Source organism: Lonchura striata, chromosome W, assembly GCF_050655825.1.
Source record: "Lonchura striata isolate lonStrDom1 chromosome W, ASM5065582v1, whole genome shotgun sequence".
Lineage (NCBI taxonomy): Eukaryota > Metazoa > Chordata > Aves > Passeriformes > Estrildidae > Lonchura > Lonchura striata.
The window spans coordinates 1081539-1098856 of record NC_140743.1 but is presented as its reverse complement, the minus strand read 5'-3'; the positions used below and the strand labels follow the sequence as shown (position 1 = coordinate 1098856).

Here is a 17318-nt window from a genome sequence, read left to right as displayed (position 1 = left end):
TCTGTTGTACTAATTTTGCAATAAAATGTGGTCCTTTATCTGAGGAGATTGTAGCCGGGACCCTGAATCGTGGTATGATTTCTTGTACCAATACCTTAGTTACTTCCCAAGCTTTAGAAGTCCTGGTGGGGAATGCTTCTGGCCATCCTGAAAAGGTATCTGTTAAGACCAGTAGAAACTAATACCCCCCTTTTCTTGGCAATTCCGTGAAATCAATCTGCCACTGTTGCCCCGGCCCCTGGCCTTTCCCAATCTGGCCAAGTTTTGGTTTGGGAATATTCTTGGGGTTTGTCTGGAGGCAGAGGTCACATTGTAAAGTCACTTGAGTGATAGTGGCTCGTAAATGTCTGGCTATGATTCTTTCATTTAGATATTTATACAGAGAATCAATTCCCCAATGTGTTTTCCGGTGCTCCTCCCTTACTAGGGACCATAATAAATAGGAGGGTATGACTAACTTTCCTTCTGTGGTGGCCCATCCCTCTGGGTTATAATCCCCTTTTTGCTCTTGAATCAATTTTGTGTCCAATTTATTGTATTTTGGCTTACCTTCAAGGGAAATTTGCCCATCTGGAATCAGGGCTGCCTCATTTATTATTTCAATTTTTGCTGCTTCTTTTGCTTTCCTATCCGCCAGCTCGTTTCCTTCTTCTAATTCTGAGTTTATCCTCTGATGTGCTTTAATGTGCATAATCGCTACTTTCTCTGGCAACTGAACTGCTTCCAGAAGTCTCAGTATTTCAGATGCATGTTTAATGTTGTTCCTTTGAGAGTTCAGCAGTCCTCTCTCTTTCCAGATGGCTCCATGAGCGTGCACTACTCCAAATGCATACTTTGAGTCCGTATATATATTTATCTCTTTCACTTTTGCCAATTCTAAGGCCCGAGTTAGAGCGACTATCTCAGCCTTTTGTGCAGAGGTATTCGTTGGCAGGGGTCCAGATTCTATTACCTCTTTGCAGGTAGTTACTGCGTACCCGGCGCATTCTCAAGAGGGGTGTCCTTCAGGTCAGGGCGGCTGGAATAGGTGGCCTCAATGGTCTCTAGGCAGTCGTGTTCTACTGGTTCTCCTTGGTTTCCACTGAGGAAGGAGGCTGGATTGACAATGTTAGTCACCACTATCTCTACATCATCTTGCTCTACCATAATAGCTTGGTATTTCAGGAATCGTTGTGGGGAAAGCCAGTGCCCGCCTTTCACCTCCAGTACTGCAGACACTGTGTGGGACACTAGCACAGTCATTTTCTGGCCCAGGGTGAATTTACGTGCTTCTTGGATGTTCATGATGACTGCTGCCACAGCCCTGAGGAACCCAGGCCACCCTTTAGCGGCTGTATCTAATTGCTTAGAGAAATAAGCAACTGCTCTCCGGTATGGGCCGAGGTCCTGTGCTAATATTCCCAAGGCAATCCCTTGCTTCTCATGGGAGAACAAAAGGAAAGGCTTACTCACGTCTGGCAATCCCAGAGCTGGAGCTGACATGAGGGCTTTTTTCAGTTGGTTGAAAGCCTGCGTAGCTTCCTTTGTCCATTGGATGTCCCTGCTTTCGGTTGCAATTAGTTCATATAAGGGCTTCACAAACAGTCCATAATTATAGATCCATAATCTGCACCACCCTGTCACCCCCAGGAAAGTTCATAATTCCTTTAGAGTTTGAGGTTTTGGGGTTTGACATATTGCTTCCTTCCGGCTTTGGCCCAGGCTACGTTGTCCAGCACTGACTTCGTAACCCAGATAACTTACTTTCTGTTTGACTACTTGGGCCTTTTTCTTTGATACCCGGTACCCTTGGAGCCCCAGAAAGTTCAAGAGGCTTACCGTCCAGGCCACGCATGCTTCCTTCGTTCGTGTGGCTATCAGGATGTCATCTACGTACTGTAGCAGCTTCCCTTCTTTGGGAGGGGCTTTCCAGGTCTCTAATTCCTTTGCAAGTTGCTCTCCAAACAGAGTGGGTGAGTTTTTGTATCCTTGTGGGAGTCTCGTCCACGTAAGTTGGGTCCTTCGCCCACTTTTGGGGCTTTCCCATTCAAATGCAAAAATTTTCTGACTGGCTTCATGGATAGGAAGGCAAAAGAAGGCATCTTTTAAATCTAAAACGGTAAACGAAGTTAATTCGGGTGTTAAGCAAGTTAATAACATGTAGGGATTGGCCACCACAGGATACAGATCTTCAGTTACCTTGTTCACAGCTCGCAGATCTTGTACTAACCGGTATGACCCATCAGGTTTGCAAACTGGTAGGATAGGGGTATTAAAATCAGACTGACATTCCTTTAATAATCCTAGACGCAAAAAGTTCTCAGTTGCTGGGCTAATCCCTTCCCTATCCTCCCTCTTCAAGGGATACTGTTTAACTCTGACCGGTTGCTTTCCTTCTTTTAGCCGGATCTGTATAGGGGAAGCATTTTTTGCTCTCCCTGGTACATCAGAGGCCCACACCCCAGGGAATACCTGATCCGTTACCTCTTTATCAATTTCAGTTTCTCTCGTGACTTCATTAGTGGTTAATATTAAACTTAATATTTCTACATATTTTTGATCGTTTACCTCCAGGGTCATCTCCCCATTTTTAAATGCAATGGTTGCTTGTAATTGTGCTAGCAAATCTCTGCCCAAAAGTGACTCAGGGGAGTTGGGCATATATAGGAATTTGTGGATTCCCCACTGCTTTCTCAGTTTGTATTTGAGTGGCTTGAAGAAAAATGCCTTTTCAGTTTGGCCAGTCGCACCCGTAACTATAGCATAATCATCTCTTATGGGCATCAAAGCTGTATTTAGAACTGAGTATGTTACCCCAGTGTCAATTAGGAATTTTACTTTTTTCTCCATTTCCCCCAGCTTCAGATTTACAACCAGAGGGCCTGCTGGGTTGGTCTCCTCCGGTCCCCCTTATTTTTCTTGCACATGGGCCACTACTTCCCCCCTTTGATTCCCTTGTCCATTTTGTTTCCATTCTGGACAGTCCCTCTTCCAATGGCCCTGTTTCCGACAGTTTGCACATTGATTTCTGCCCAACCGGGGGGGGGGGGGGGGGGCTTGCCTGGATGGCCCCTGCCTGCTTCCATGTTTTCCTCTCTGCTCCTTCTGTACTATTGCTACTAAATTTTTCATCCCTCACTTATATCCTTCTTCCCTGTTGCTAAACACCCTCCAAGCTTCTTCCAGTAGAGTTTCTAAATTCCAGGCATTTTCTTCTCGAACCTTTTGGAGTTTGCGCCTAATATCCCCTGTGGACTGCCCCAAAAATAGATTAACTAGTTGTTGTATCCCCACCTCAGATGCAGGGTCTAGTGGTGTATAGCGCCGCATTGCATTTCTCAAATGGTCTAGGAACTCTGTGGGGGATTCTGAGGGTCCCTGTTTAATAGCATATAGAGCTGACCAATTTATGGTTTTAGGCATTGCTCTTTCCACTCCCAATACCACCCAGTCTTGATATTTCTTTAGCTTTTGTCTCTCTTCTGGTTGGTTTGGGTTCCAGCCCGGGTCTTGAAGTGGAAAATGTTCTCTTAGATCGACTTGTTGTTGCCTAAAGTGATCTGCTACCAGATCTCCTGCTGTTTTTAGAACTAACTGCTTTTCTGTTTCAGTGAATGCATCTAATAACAATTGAATGTCACCCCAGTCTGGGTTGTGTTGCTTCATAATGTATCGTAAACGTTTAGCAGTGTTGACTGGGTCATTTCGGTAATCTCCTGCGACCCTTTCCCATGCTTCTAAATCAAGGGTGGATAATGGTACCTTAACTAGTACCTTTTCTCCCTCCAATGTTATTGTTTCTCGTAAAGGAGCTTGCAATATTTGTCCTCTGGTTCGAGATGCAACTGGGCTGCTTATGGGGGTTGGAGCGTGTGTTCTTTCTGAAGGAAGAGAAGGGGTAGGTGGAACAGGTGGTGTATGTGGTATAGGTGGTGCAGGTGATACAGGTGATGCAGGTGGTGTGTGTAGTGTAGGTGTTGCAGGTGGTGCAGGTGGTGCTGATGCCTCTCCTAAGTTCTCACCCCTTCCTTCTTGCCTTCCTAAGTGAGGACTAAATAGATCGCTTGGATCTTGTTCTTGTTCTTCTAGTGCTGTGCGATAAACTTTATCTATCCTGGTGCACCTCTGTCCTATACTACAGGCTGAGCAGCACCGTTGAAGTTTCCTCATTTTGCCTCTGTTTTCTTTTTCAAGAGCTAGAACGAGGGGATCAGAGGGGGCTCTGATGCCACAGTCCCTTTGCCAATCAGGGTTATTCCGGAGGGAGAAAAACATATCACAATAAGAAACTTCCTCCCATTTCCCTTCCCTTTGTAAAAATAGCATTATCTGTAACAAGGTATTATATTTTAATGTACCTGTAGGAGGCCATCTGGCCCCCTCCTCTAGGCGATAGAGTGGCCACCAATGGGAGCAATATTTGATTAAACTCTTTATTTTCCACACCCCCTTTGCCTGCTATTTCTTTCCAGTGAGCTAAGATGCATCCTAATGGACTGGCCTTGGATACTTCTTTACTTTGCTTTGCTCCCATTATGTCTCTTTAACTTATTTTAATCACGTATATAACTTGTTGTTTGCCCCTTCCCGCACAAATTACAAATTCCTACGAGTTTAATCCAGACTACTGGGAATTTTTTTTTTTTTTTTTTTTTTGTAGTTAGAAATCAGCAGCAGATGCTCTTGATCCTGAACGGCAGTATCACCGCATAACAAACTCTTAGGAACCAGTGATGCTTGTAAGTGGTGATTGCAAGTCCTAACTTGTACTAGCTGCGCTAGTAGCTAGCCGTGTTTAAAGCGATCTTACAAACCGCGGCTTGTGCACGCCCACTGCGCTATTGGCCAAACCAGGCTTAGAGCACTTCTGTTAGCTCTGAGCTGCCCTCTCGCTCACCAGAGACAGCCCTTGCCCTGCATGCACGCTGCTTCTCAAGCAGATGTGCCCACCTGTCCTATCAGATAGTGCTGACTGAGAGCTGCCTCACCCCCGCGCTTTCAATATCGCAACGCCGCGCCGCGTTCAGGTATCTTAGCACTGCCACGCCTCACCCCCGCGCTTTCAATATCGCCACGTCGCGCCGCGTTCAGGTATCTTAGCACCGCCACGTCTCACACTCTTAAACTCACACAGACACCCACATGTATGCAAGCACGCACGTCCGGACGTAACAAACACACCACACTGAAACTGGGATTTCTCCCTTTCCCCAAGCCGCTCTATCGACCACGGGGAAACCTTCCCCCCCCCCCCCAGCTGCACAATCAGCGTCGGGGGAGAACCTCTCTCCCTCCCCGAGCTGCACAATCAGCGTCGGGGAAGAACCTCTCTTCCGCCGATCTGCTTGCAAGCCCCTTTGGCAAACCTGCGCGCAAAAACGTCTTAATGCGACTTATCAGTGCCTTTCCTTAACAAAAGAAAAGAATACATACCGCTTTTGGTCTGCTTATCGATGGGCCGTAGTCTGCTCTCCGTAGTGTACAGCCGAGGCACAGAGTCCCTCCGGGGAAGTGCCCCTCGGTGCCTGAGGGTCTCTGCCCTCAACTGGACCCACAGATGAGCAGAGAAGTCCCTTCGTGGTCGCCAAATGAAGCGGTATGCAGAATAAATAAATAGACTCCACAACTCAATGTAGTTATGAAGTGGGTATGTATGACAGTGCCTGGCACAAGTGAGATAGCTCTCCAAAATCTTGTGCCCCGAGCTGGAGTTTGTCCCACAATTTTATTCACAAAGGTGTTCCATATGCAATACATTACACAACTTTTCTATGCATATTCAACCCCTGGCCCCGCCTGTCTTCGCCTCTCATGCTAAATAGGTCCACGCCCTTCTGGGCATGCGTGGTTTTTTGTGGTGGTCTTTCCGGGGGTCTCTGATGGCCTTTTGAGGCTGAAACCATAGTCTTCTTCTGCATTGAACTTTTGAACTCTTCTCCTCTGCGCATGCGCTTTTGGTCTTCCGCTCTGTTATCTGGATAAGTCCATCATCCTTGACAGAGGGGCCTCCTTATCTGAGTTCTTTGCATTCCTGGTCTTCTCTGGTATTTGTCTTTTTGCAAGAAGCTTTAAAGAATTTCTTTTTTCTATGTCTTTTGCGCCATGGCAGAGGTTTCTTAAAATTCAACACATGATTCTACAAACATGATACATTCATTTTGATACATTCATTTTTGATACATTCATTTTGTTAGCTCAAGTGATCTCTGGAAAATCTCTTATTTCAGGTACACGTTGCTCTCTTCCTGTAAATAGGTTCTTGAGGTTCCTTCAAGAGGATCAGTTATATCATCATTCCCATATTGTCTGGAATTCTGTGTGTGAGAGACTGGAGCAGCATTGACTCTAGATGAGCTTTTTGTGTTAGGTGTTCTTTTTAGTTCACGTACTCGGGCTGCTAAGGAGGAGGTGGGCTTTCCATCCCATTTCCTCATGTCTTCTCCATGCTCCTGAAGAAAAAAACAGAGGTTTCCTCATGGAGTGTATCCTCTCTCCTTGACTTGGCAACACCGGCTCCTAATGGCAGAGACTCTTGTTGGGTCTGGTGAAATATGGTAGACTTCTTCCTTAAGTTCCTTTTTTAGTTTCTGATTACTTTCTTCAATCAAGTCCCAGACTTGCTCAGCCAACCTTGTTTCCACAGACGAGACATGGGTACGAAATGGGGTGGTGACAGTATCCTCATAAATTCTTAATTTATTGGCTAAGACGCCCACCCTGTCCTCGCCTTCTCTCCACTGCAGTGTTGCCAGGTAACGAGAGTACATCTCTGGTCCAAGCTGTGCAAATCTCAACCACATTTTTGATGTGCACTGGACACAATCTGGACTCTTAGGAAATCTCTCGTCTTCTGAGAAAATTATCTCCAACACAACCAATTCCCTCAGGCATCGGATACCTTGTTCCATGGTGTTCCATTTTCCTTGGTGAACCTGGAGGTCTTCTTTACAAAGGTATCTGTCCCTTACATTTGCGAGCAGTCGTCGCCAGAGGCTGAGAGTTTCTTGGGTTCTCCCAATTCCCTGGTCAATGACCACATCCCGGGACAGCGCTCCCAGTTGCCTGGCCTCACTTCCATCCAGAATGGTGTAATTGGCTGCAGCATCCCAGATGTGGAGCAGCCAGGTCAGGATGGACTCGTTCGTCTGGCGGGTGAATTCTCTCCGCAGGTCACACAGCTCACCCAGGGATAGAGACCGAGTGTTGATTTCCAGCTCTGTCTCCTCTGTTGGGTGCAAAGGTCCAGTCACTTCTTCGTCAGTCAGTATGTGGACTGATTTGCTCCTTGATTTCTTCTTCTGAATGGGGGCAACTACTATTGGTTCAGGCTGCTCTGGTTTGGTGATGGTTTGTGTGGAGATGCTGATGGCGCTTTTGGTTCCTTCCTCCTCTGTGCCAGTCTGTGTAGACATAGACACTCTTGCTTTGCTTTTGGTTTCCTCCTATGTGACAGTCTGCGTCGACATGGATGCTGTTGTGGTATTCTGTACAGACACGGACACTGCTGCTTTGCCTCTTGTTTCCTCTTCCTCAAGAAGACGCTGCACCACACTATGTAGTGTTTTGTTTCTAAGCATGTTGCAGACTGTGCAGAGAAGACAAAGCAGAACTAACAACAACATTATGCTGTCCTTGGCATCCAGAGGGAACTTAACATTTTCAAAAACTGCTATGTCAAACCTGAAAGGTTGGAAAAAATCAATCTTTACCCCTCCCCCCAGGGGCTAGGTGTGGTTGCCAAGGCCCCAGATGTAGCAGCCTAGAGTAGGACAAACAAACAGAATTGAGTACATATTCCAAATCATGTTCATTGCCTCCAAGGTTATAATGCAATAGACATAATAGATCAATAAAGCAATTTTCATACCATACCCTGGTCTACACATGAGCATTACAATTGCCAGATAATTCCCCATGTTTGGGAAAATATAGAGAGCTAGGTATAAGACCCAAAAGAGCATGTTAAGCATCATAGTGAATAGGTACCCTCTACAATACAAAATTTTAACTCTGACTTTTCTCAGTACCTTTTTGCCCCACATTGGGCGCCAAAAATATGTTCTGGTTTGAAAGCAAAACCAGTGAGAAACTCCAAGTCAGAAATACAATTTATTGGGAAAAGGGAAAAAGACAAAAATACATGCAATGATACAAAAGGAAGACCACTGACAAAGTCAGAATACAACCTGACACCCCTCTGGCCAGCATGCTGGTAGCAGTCCAAATTGGAGTGGCTGCAGTCCTCTTGGAATGGCAGATGTGGTTGCTGTGTGTTTTCGGAAACCTGTGGAAAGGCTGCCTCTCTGTCTAGAAATCCCCGGATTTATCCAGGTGGGAATGCCTAGCTCCTCCCCCTGGGTGGAGCATCTCACAATGGGCTGATGTTATTCTGAATCACGAGGTGTGTCCTTAATCACCTGTTAAACAGAACTGGTTCCTGGAGAAAAGCCAGGAAAATCTCAGGAAAACAGGAAGCTGGACAAGACAAACGCAGATCTGAACCAATGTGGTTAATCAATTGTTCTCCCTTTATTCGAGATAAGATGGTAGTTTATGTAAGCTTCTACATAGTTTACAAAAACAAAGACACTCTGATTGGCAAACTAACATTGTTTACCTTTTCCTTAAATTGGCCTAAACCTTACACTATAAACTTATACTAATTCACACTCAAACAGCCCAGTGGTCCCCCCCACACCTTAATACTATTTCTAACTGCGCCACAAACTCTTAATTTCTAACTGCGTCAGAGGCTTGAAGGCCTCACAAGGCTCAAATCTGAGGCCTAGACTGGAGTAGCTCAAATCTCATAATTCATGTCCTCTTTCTCTCAAAAATGCTGCAACACTGGAGTGTGTTATCTCTGAGTCATGTGTCATGACATTGATGGGCCTATTAACAGGAGATAAGGAAAACTGCCCAGAAACAACTGCTACTCAGATGGTAATAGGAAACATCTTCCTGCTTCACTCTTGGACAGGTGGTTAACGAGAGGCAGAATCAATCTTGCCCACTTTGTTTGGCCCAAGTGATACACATATTTTGTCTCTTGTCAATGTCAAGCATTCCAGGTACTTCAGTTACTAAAACACTGCTTAACAAAAACACTCTGACCCACCACATATTTCCCATGTTCTTGGTTACCCTCTTTAACAAAAGAGAAACAAACTTAATTCTAAATATAAACTATGACAATGATAAACTTAATGTTATGCTTATGATTATCTAACTTATTTTCTCGTACTCTACAAAGTTAATTTTCATCAGAACTAGATTTGTCACGGCACGTTCCAGGTAAGTCGTTGTCATCAACATTGTTATCACTGTTGACTGATATCTCTGCTTGTGGACACGCACGTGTGAAGCTGTTCGACAGCCAAACTGGATCAGTACCTGTTGAGACACACATATAACCTCTACCATTAAGCAACACAGGACTTGGCCCTTGCCATTCACCCATCCGCATGTCCTTGTGATAAAGTCCTGGAATTGCTTGTGGTCTTCCTTCTTTCACTGCTTGGTGGTGTATTACACCCGCAGGTTCTTCTCTACCTTCTGCCAAACACAAATAGTTTAGAGTAAACAATACTTTTGATAATCGATTAAATACATCAGTCTCATCATTTTGCTTTTGTTTTCCTAAATATTCTTTCAGGGTACAATTTGCCCTTTCTACAATAGCTTGACCTGTAGATGAGTGAGGGATTCCTGTGGTGTGTTTCACCCCCCCTTTTGCATAAATGTAGCAATTTGTTGACTAACATAAAATGGAGCATTGTCGGTCTTAATTTCCACTGGCACACCCATCACTGCAAAATAGGCAAATAAATGTCTTTTTACATGCAGAGCCTTTTCCCCTGTCTGTGCTGTTTCCCAAATGAATTTTGAGTATCTACAGTGACATGGACATATTTCAGCCTACCAAACTCTGGAACATGAGTCACATCCATCTGCCACAACTCTAAAGCTTTCAGACTCCTTGGGTTTGTGCCAAGTCCGAGGCCAGGCCCATAATGACTACATTGAGGACAGGCACGGACAATCCCTTGCGCATCATTCATGGGGATCTGAAACTGTCAGTGCATGGCTCTCGCATTTTGGTGGAATGTATCATGACTGTTGCGAACTCTCTCAAACTTATTTTGTGGGGGAACATGGACAGCATAACTGACCGCAGCATCCACCAATGCGTTGCCTTCTCCTAAACTGCTATTACATCAATGGCTTCAAATGTGCATGATACAAAAGACATGCTGGCGTTGTTTCAACACACTCCGCAACTGCAGGAACAGTTGTCCAAGATGTTTGTTTTGAGTTCTTCTGAGGAGTGCATCTTCAATCCTTTGCACAATTCCAACTACATGTAATGAATCATAAATGACATTGAGCGGTTCTTTGTTCCAGGTTTGAAAAGCCCAACACACAGCCTTCAATTCAAGGGTTTGTAGACTATCTTTTGCATCACCTCTGATTACATGTTTCAAACATTTCCCTCGTTGTTGCCAAGCGCACACAGCTTTCTTTGTTCTTCGACTGGTGTCGGTAAAGACTGTCTTTCTTTCAACTGCTTTCAATGAACACAAGGGTCTTTCCAACCACTGGTAATGTTTGATGAAATACCACATTGGGCCTTTCGGTTGTTTGTTGTGCACCACTCCTGTGAACCCTTACAATGCTTCCTGCTGCGCAACAGAGTGTCTGAGCAGCCATTCTAGATCTTCATTTTTCACAGGAACGCTAATGTCTGCTGGTTCTTTTCCATCCATTTCTAGAATTCTGTCTCTGCCCTTTTGTATCAATGCAGCAAGAGCATCTGTCCTGCTCATCACACAACTTTTTGGTTGAACTGGTAAAAACACCCATTCAAGCAGAATCACTGCTGAACCAGGTTGGGACTCCCTCTTTTTCTCTTGCCATTGAAAAACAATGGCAAGTCGACAGACATCTGCGTTGGAGAGGAACAGTGACAATGGCAGGTGTTCAACACGGCGAGCACTCCAGCCATGTTGCAGTTTTTCTGAGACTCGACTCAAAGCTTTTTGTTGATCAGGGGTACAAACTCAAGGACTGTTGGCGTCATTGCCATGAAGCCATGGCAAGAAGGGTTGTAGATCATCATTGGTGATTCCCACAATGGTAAGAATCCACTGTAGGTCTCCAAACAGTCTCTGAGCATCATGTAAGGTAGAAATGTCAATGTGTAAGGTAATTTTTTTGAGGTAGAATTTATGCATCTGTGATCAGCCAGCCTAGGTATTTGCAGGGAGCTGATCGTTGTACTTTTTCTGGAGATACTGTCAGTCCATGATGCTTCAATCACAAAAAGAGCCAATTTAAATCTGCATCTGCCAATGGCTGTTTGGTGGTAATGAGAATGTCATCCATATAATGATAAATCATTGCTTTGGAAAAATGTCGACGAATTGGTCACAGGGCCCAATCAACAAACAGCTGACACATGGTCGGAGAATTGCACATTCTTCGAGGGAGAGAAACCCACTCATACCATTTTGCTGGTGCTGCTCTGTTGATAGATGGCATGGTGAAGGCGAATCGCTGGGTATCATGTGGATGAAGCAGAATGGTAAAGAAACAGTCCTTTAAATTGATAACAACAGTGTTCCATCCTTGTGGAATCATGGTTGGTGCTGGCAAACTGGGTTGCAAGGCACCCATTGCCTACATTTGTTAGTTTACTTTTCGTAGATCGTGCACCAACATCCATTTTCCTGATTTCTTGGGGACGATGAAAATTGGAGTGTTCCATGGACTCACAGAGGGCTGAATGTGTCCAGCTTCAAGTTGCTCTTGCACTAATTGTTCAGCAATTCGCAGCCTTTCTCTTGACATTGGCCACTGCTCAATCCACACGGGCGTCTCAGTCAACCAGGTGATCTTGAAAATGGGCGGCTGCTCTGCAGTGGCCATTAAGGAAAATGCTGGTCTGTGGTCAAAACCATTCCAAGCTGAGAGAGTACATCTCTACCTATCAATCCTGGAAGCAGTTTGGGCAAAGGCATGACATATAATTGAGCTACAATAACTTGATTGTCTTCAAAGATGATGCTGATGGGGTCTCTGCTTATTGAAGGAATTTTCACTCCACCCACTCCTACAATGTGGGAACTTGGGGCTTGCAAAGGCCAGTTAGATGGCCAGTACATCTGATTAATAATTGAGATATCTGCACCTGTATCAAGGATTGGTTCCAATTGGATACAGTGGGAACTGCATTGTAATTGTATTTTCTTGTGTGTGATCATTCAGGTCAATCGTGAAAAAGACATCATGACCAGTTGATCCAAAGCCATTGTTTTGTCTTTCAGATTCAGTTGGTTCTTTTGGGCATTGGCGATGTGGTAGGATATTTTTAATTGCTATAATTTGAGCAATCTTGCTTCCTTTTGGAGTTGTCATGGGTGGTTGCAAAGCATAAACCATTATCTTCACTTGTCCAGTGTAATCTGCATCAATGACACCTGGAATCACAATCACACCCTGTTTACTTGTAGAGGACCTTCCAAGCAACAAACCTCCAACTAAAGAAGTTGTGCTGTACATTGGACCATATACATTGGTAGGAATTAAGGTTATTTGTTTATCATTGTCCTGGTTTGTAAGATAAGCTTGTATTCTATTTGCCATCTGTTGGAGGTTGGGCAGGTTTGTTATCTCTTCCAAGAAGAACGGTTTGCTCTGAAGAGGTAATAGTCTGTTAATGGGCCATTGACTGACTCACTGCAGGCCCGGTAACGTAACACCATCCCATTGTGAGATGCTCCACCCAGAGGGGGAAGCCAAGCACTCTTTTATTGTATAAAGGGGTACCTTTTGGGAGACAGAGAGGCTCTCTCTTCGCGGGATTTCCCAGAGAAGCAGCTCCTTCAGCAGGATTCCCAGAGAAATGGCCGGAGCTCAGAGGCGGCCCTGGCGCAGAGGAAGACCGGCCCAACTGCCACCAGATCTTCAGAGAAAACTATACCCTTCTAAAGATCACCACTTCAGCTGCAATTCATCAGCCACTGCAAGAGGAGCAGCTGTCATTTCAACCGGACTGCTACCAACACCCCGACTCCTCAGGGTGTCAGGTTATGGACTTTATCACTAGTTTTGTTTGTACCAATTGCATTTGCCTTTTTAAATTGTTATCTAGTTTTCTCCTAGTAAAGAATTGTTACTCCCATTCCCATATCTTTGCCTGAGAGCCTTTTAATTTAAAAATCCTGGTACTTCGGAGGGAGGGGGTTTACCTTCTCCATTGCACAGGAGGCTTTTGCCCTCCTTCACAGACTCCTGTCTTGTCAAACCAAGACAATCATTTAAAGTGACTTCTGTTGCTGTGGCCACATCCACTCCGAAGCTTCCCTAGGTAGCAGGTTGATTTTCAGCAGGAAACTGTTTTCAGAGTCTGTGGGATCAAGGCATAGATTTATTTCTTTGCGTGGTGCCTTGACGTGCTGTGCTGGGAGTTTCCCGACTTGTGACAAGCCTCTGTGGCATGACTGTACATGTTACCCTTGTTACACCATACAGTCTTTTGGCAGTTTCGTCGGAGATGACCTGATCCACTGCATCGAAAGCAGGTGATGTTAGTTGATCTGATGTTGGGTTGACTTTTGCTGCAACTGAGAGGGTTGCCGAAGTTGTTGCTTGACAGAACAGCTGCAATGATGTGTCCTTGTTGTTGCATTGCATCTTGAATTGCGGCTGTGAACGCTGCAGCTTGATTACTCTGTTCTGCTCGGGTAGCTCGGACAAGCATCTCATCAACTGCACAGCCCTGAGGGAGAGTGGCTAAAATGTTTCTTGTATGTGAGTTAGCATTTTCAAAGGCAAGGGAGCGAAACAAATGTTCTTGAACATCTGTGGGAACATCAGGAGCATCTTTCAAAGCAGCTGACAACCTGTCAATAAATTGTCCATAAGCTTCTGTGGTTCCTTGTTTTATAGTTGCATAAGGTGCTGGCTTCATCTTATCTGGTACTGAAAGCAAAGCCTGATGGGCCAGCTGTTGTGACAGTTGATGCATTTCAATTGGGTAGGAAAGCTGGACCTTGGTTGTAGCATAAGGTCCATGTTCAGTCAGCATATCTGGCTGGATTCCATAAAAAGGGTCACCCACTGCTGTATGTTTGTTGGCTTCTTCAACTGCTAAACGTCTCCACTCCCTCTCAAATATGAGGAACTGTGAAGGTGTCAGCAACAAGGATGCAATACTAGATGAGTCAGAAGGACAAAGCACATCTGCTTTAAATATATATTGAATTATGTTCCTGACTGCTTCTGATCTGATCCCATAATTGGTGACTGCTTGGCTTATTGGAGTATTTTCCACTCATGGGGTTGCCAAGAAGCGCTGTTATTTGCTACAAGGACAGGGCAGGCTAAAGAATTGGCAGCGTCCCCATCACCATCTAATATAGAATTCTTCACCACTGGAAGCCCACCGAGATTGTATTGGATTTTTTAAAAGAACTGATAAAGTCAATTGCTGCTCTGAGGAAGATTCCTCTAATTGAGCTTGCTGATTTGATAGATTGGCAAGCTGGGCTATTTTATGCTGTAATGTATTTATTTTCTGCCCCTTGTTCTGTGAGTGCTTATTTTTGTGGCAATTAAAATCAGGGCACTCCAAATCTGTCTCGTCTGAGTTAGAATTCGGTGGGAGGGGACATCGCAGCACTGCCGCAGTGTGGCGTGAGCTGCCTGCCTCAGGCTGTACAGCCATTGTCTGTGTAGTCGCCTCTGCTGTCCTGTGACCACGGTCATGTTCACACTCGCCCCCTCTCATGTGGGCTTCTGCTGTCTCGCAGCCGCGGCCACGCGCCGTTCCACCCCCCCGTGCGGGGAGCTCTGCTGCCGGTGCCAGGACTCACTGAGCTAACTCTCCGGCGCGCACGCGAGCGGCCGCCGCTGCCGCGTTTCCAGGGAGATGCAGGGGCGGGGCCACCCCGCTCCCATCTCTGCCTTGGTCTCCGCCCCGGTGTTCCCTCTCGTGAGCCAGCCCCATTTCATCATCAACTCCACCTGACTCCTCGCGTTTCACCCCGCCCACAGAGTGGGGCAGTGGGGCTACTTCCTGTTGCTTCTCATTATGCCTGACCATCGTTAGAGACACATCCGCTGACTGCGTGCCCAAGTCCGCTGCGACTGCATGGCTGGCTCCCGCAACTGCTTCCATCCGTGCCACAACTTCCTTCACCGAGGAGCTAACTGGGGCTCTTTGTCCGCGCATCGGCCGTATATTATAAGCACCAAAAAGCCTCTCAACCTGGGATGGCTTCTGCACTTCTGTTTTTTCCACCCTGGGCCCCTCAAATGCTTGGACGGCCACCTCTGCTGCCTTTTTCTCAGCGGACATGCTTTGCAAGGTACATAAAACTTTCTTCCACACTGCTCTGAGTTCCAATACTAATTTTTTATCTTTTCCGCCTTCAACGGCAGAATCCCAAAGCAATTGCCTTAGTTCTTGCCACTCCATTTCGCTAAAAACGAGTGAGGGCTTCTGTAACTTTCCCTTATTTCTCGCCCAGAGAGCCAGCTGTTCTAACTCGGACTGTTATTTTTTCCCCTCTCTTAGAGAGAATATGTGAAAGGAGCCATAGGGCCGCCTCTAAATCGCCATCCATGATGAATTTCTATTTGCATGCGGCTTACCTTTCCAACCAGTGCAAGGCGCTCCTAGTTTTCTCTTGAGCCAGCAGAAACACCCGCTCCAGCCCTCTACTCCGTTTTGTCCACACGAGCCGTGTGGGGCACTGCGTGAACTGCGGAGTCTTCAGTGCCTATTTTGTGCTCCCGTATTCCCCGTCACAAATGCGCGATTTGGAAATCGGTCTTCCTTGTCGTGGCCAGCACGATTTGGAATGTGGAGATTTCACTGCTCTGGCATTCCGATCCCCGTTACTTATAAAATCAATTTGGGATCGAAGTTTCCCGTCACGTGTCATCCCCTCACATGAGTCGGAAATTGCTCCCCGTTGCCCCTAAGGCAATTTGGGAGCCCCTCGGAGCCTCCCAAGTCCCTGCTCCGGGCGCCAGAAGCAGCTAGGGACTTCTTGTAATATGAGGGGAGCTGGACTGGACAAATGCAGATCAAGCCAATATGGTTAAAGCTGCGTTCTCCGTTTATTGTCTAAAAGATGACAGTTTATATACACTTCATCATAGTTTACAAGTTATGAGCACACTATCATTGGTCAGCAAACATTGTTTGTCCCTGTCTCAAGGTGGCAATAGTTTCACAGTTTCATGCTGCAGTTCTACACTAATTCACACCCAGAAAGCCTATTAACACTGTGGTTACCTTAAAGTAATTTCTAACTGTGCAACAACTAGTTTCTTACTACACAAAAGGCTTCACAGGCCCCACCAAGGCCGCTTATCTGAGGCCCAGTCAGAGGGTAGCTCAAATCCTTACTCCAAATACAAATCATGTCCTCTCTCTCTCAGAAATACTACAATAGGTCCCTCCCCTTTTGAAATGTTATATGGGATGCCTTAAGCACAAGGCATGACAATAGGGCACCCGAAATTGGAAGATGGGCAAATGCAACCATATTTGAAAGCTTTAAATAAGAATCCCCAGAAATTGCGAAAGCAAGGGGTGATTATGCAGAGCAGCCCTCTCGGCTTCGCAATACGCAAAATAGAGCTGGGGGACAAGGTGTTCATAAAGGCATGGAAAGAGGTCACATTATCGCCTCATTGGGAGGGTCCCTTTCTTATCCTTTTGACAAGACACAGCAATTCGAACTGCGGTCCGGAAAGGATGCCAGAGTGGAAGGTCACCTCCCCCCCCCCCCCCCCCCCAGAGACTTGAAAATAACCCTGTGCCGGCCAAGTAAATGACTGAAAGCATTTCAGTCAGGTGCACTGTACCGGATTGTGATTGTAATAAGGTGTGGGTTACACATTGCTGGGCTGGAATTCGGTCAAGTGGATTGTGTTTAAATTGTTTTGAACAGAAGTAGAGCTTGACTAACCATTTTCTGCACCTAGCCACAAGGCTGAGATTGATTGATTTGGATTCTCTGATCTGGTTTGTGTATTTCAGAATGGGTTGAGGGGAAAGTTACAAGCAATGGCCCGAGTCATTACTGTTGAGTGCCACAGATTAAATAAGGTACCCTGCAGTGCAGATCCTGTCGAGCTAGGCCGGTGAGGCATTTTTAAGCAAAGATATGCAGCTCAGCCCTGGCATGAAACCACAGACGACGATTCCTTCTGCCAAGAAGATGGTCTACCCCGCTGCTGGCCGCAGCCCAGTGGGCATCAGGCAAGGCAGAGGAATACTAGTGGTGGGAGTTTCTCTGAGAAGCCTGAATCTAGCCATGTGC

The 17318-nt window shown here is 45.8% G+C and overlaps 1 protein-coding gene and 1 long non-coding RNA gene across 6 annotated transcripts in view; one reads left to right on the top strand and one right to left on the bottom strand.

Annotated features, from left to right (window-relative positions):
- Positions 1–8486: 8486 nt before the first annotated feature.
- On the bottom strand, positions 8487–16090 carry LOC146762967 (uncharacterized). Its single transcript, XR_014952643.1, has 2 exons — positions 15637–16090; positions 8487–9534 (listed from the first exon to the last, which is right to left on the bottom strand). It is a non-coding gene; the product is annotated as an uncharacterized LOC146762967 (long non-coding RNA).
- The window catches only part of LOC146762965 (uncharacterized), a 78430-nt gene continuing 76142 nt past the window's right edge, over positions 15031–17318 (top strand). For 2 of the 5 annotated variants that reach the window (XM_085571243.1, XM_085571242.1), the window contains exon 1: positions 15031–15350. In XM_085571243.1, the coding sequence (XP_085427369.1) occupies positions 15134–15350 (217 nt within the window). In that variant the 5' untranslated portion in view covers positions 15031–15133. The remainder of the gene's footprint in view (positions 15351–17318) is intronic. The other 3 variants (XR_014952638.1, XR_014952640.1, XR_014952641.1) reach the window with 3 other exon arrangements.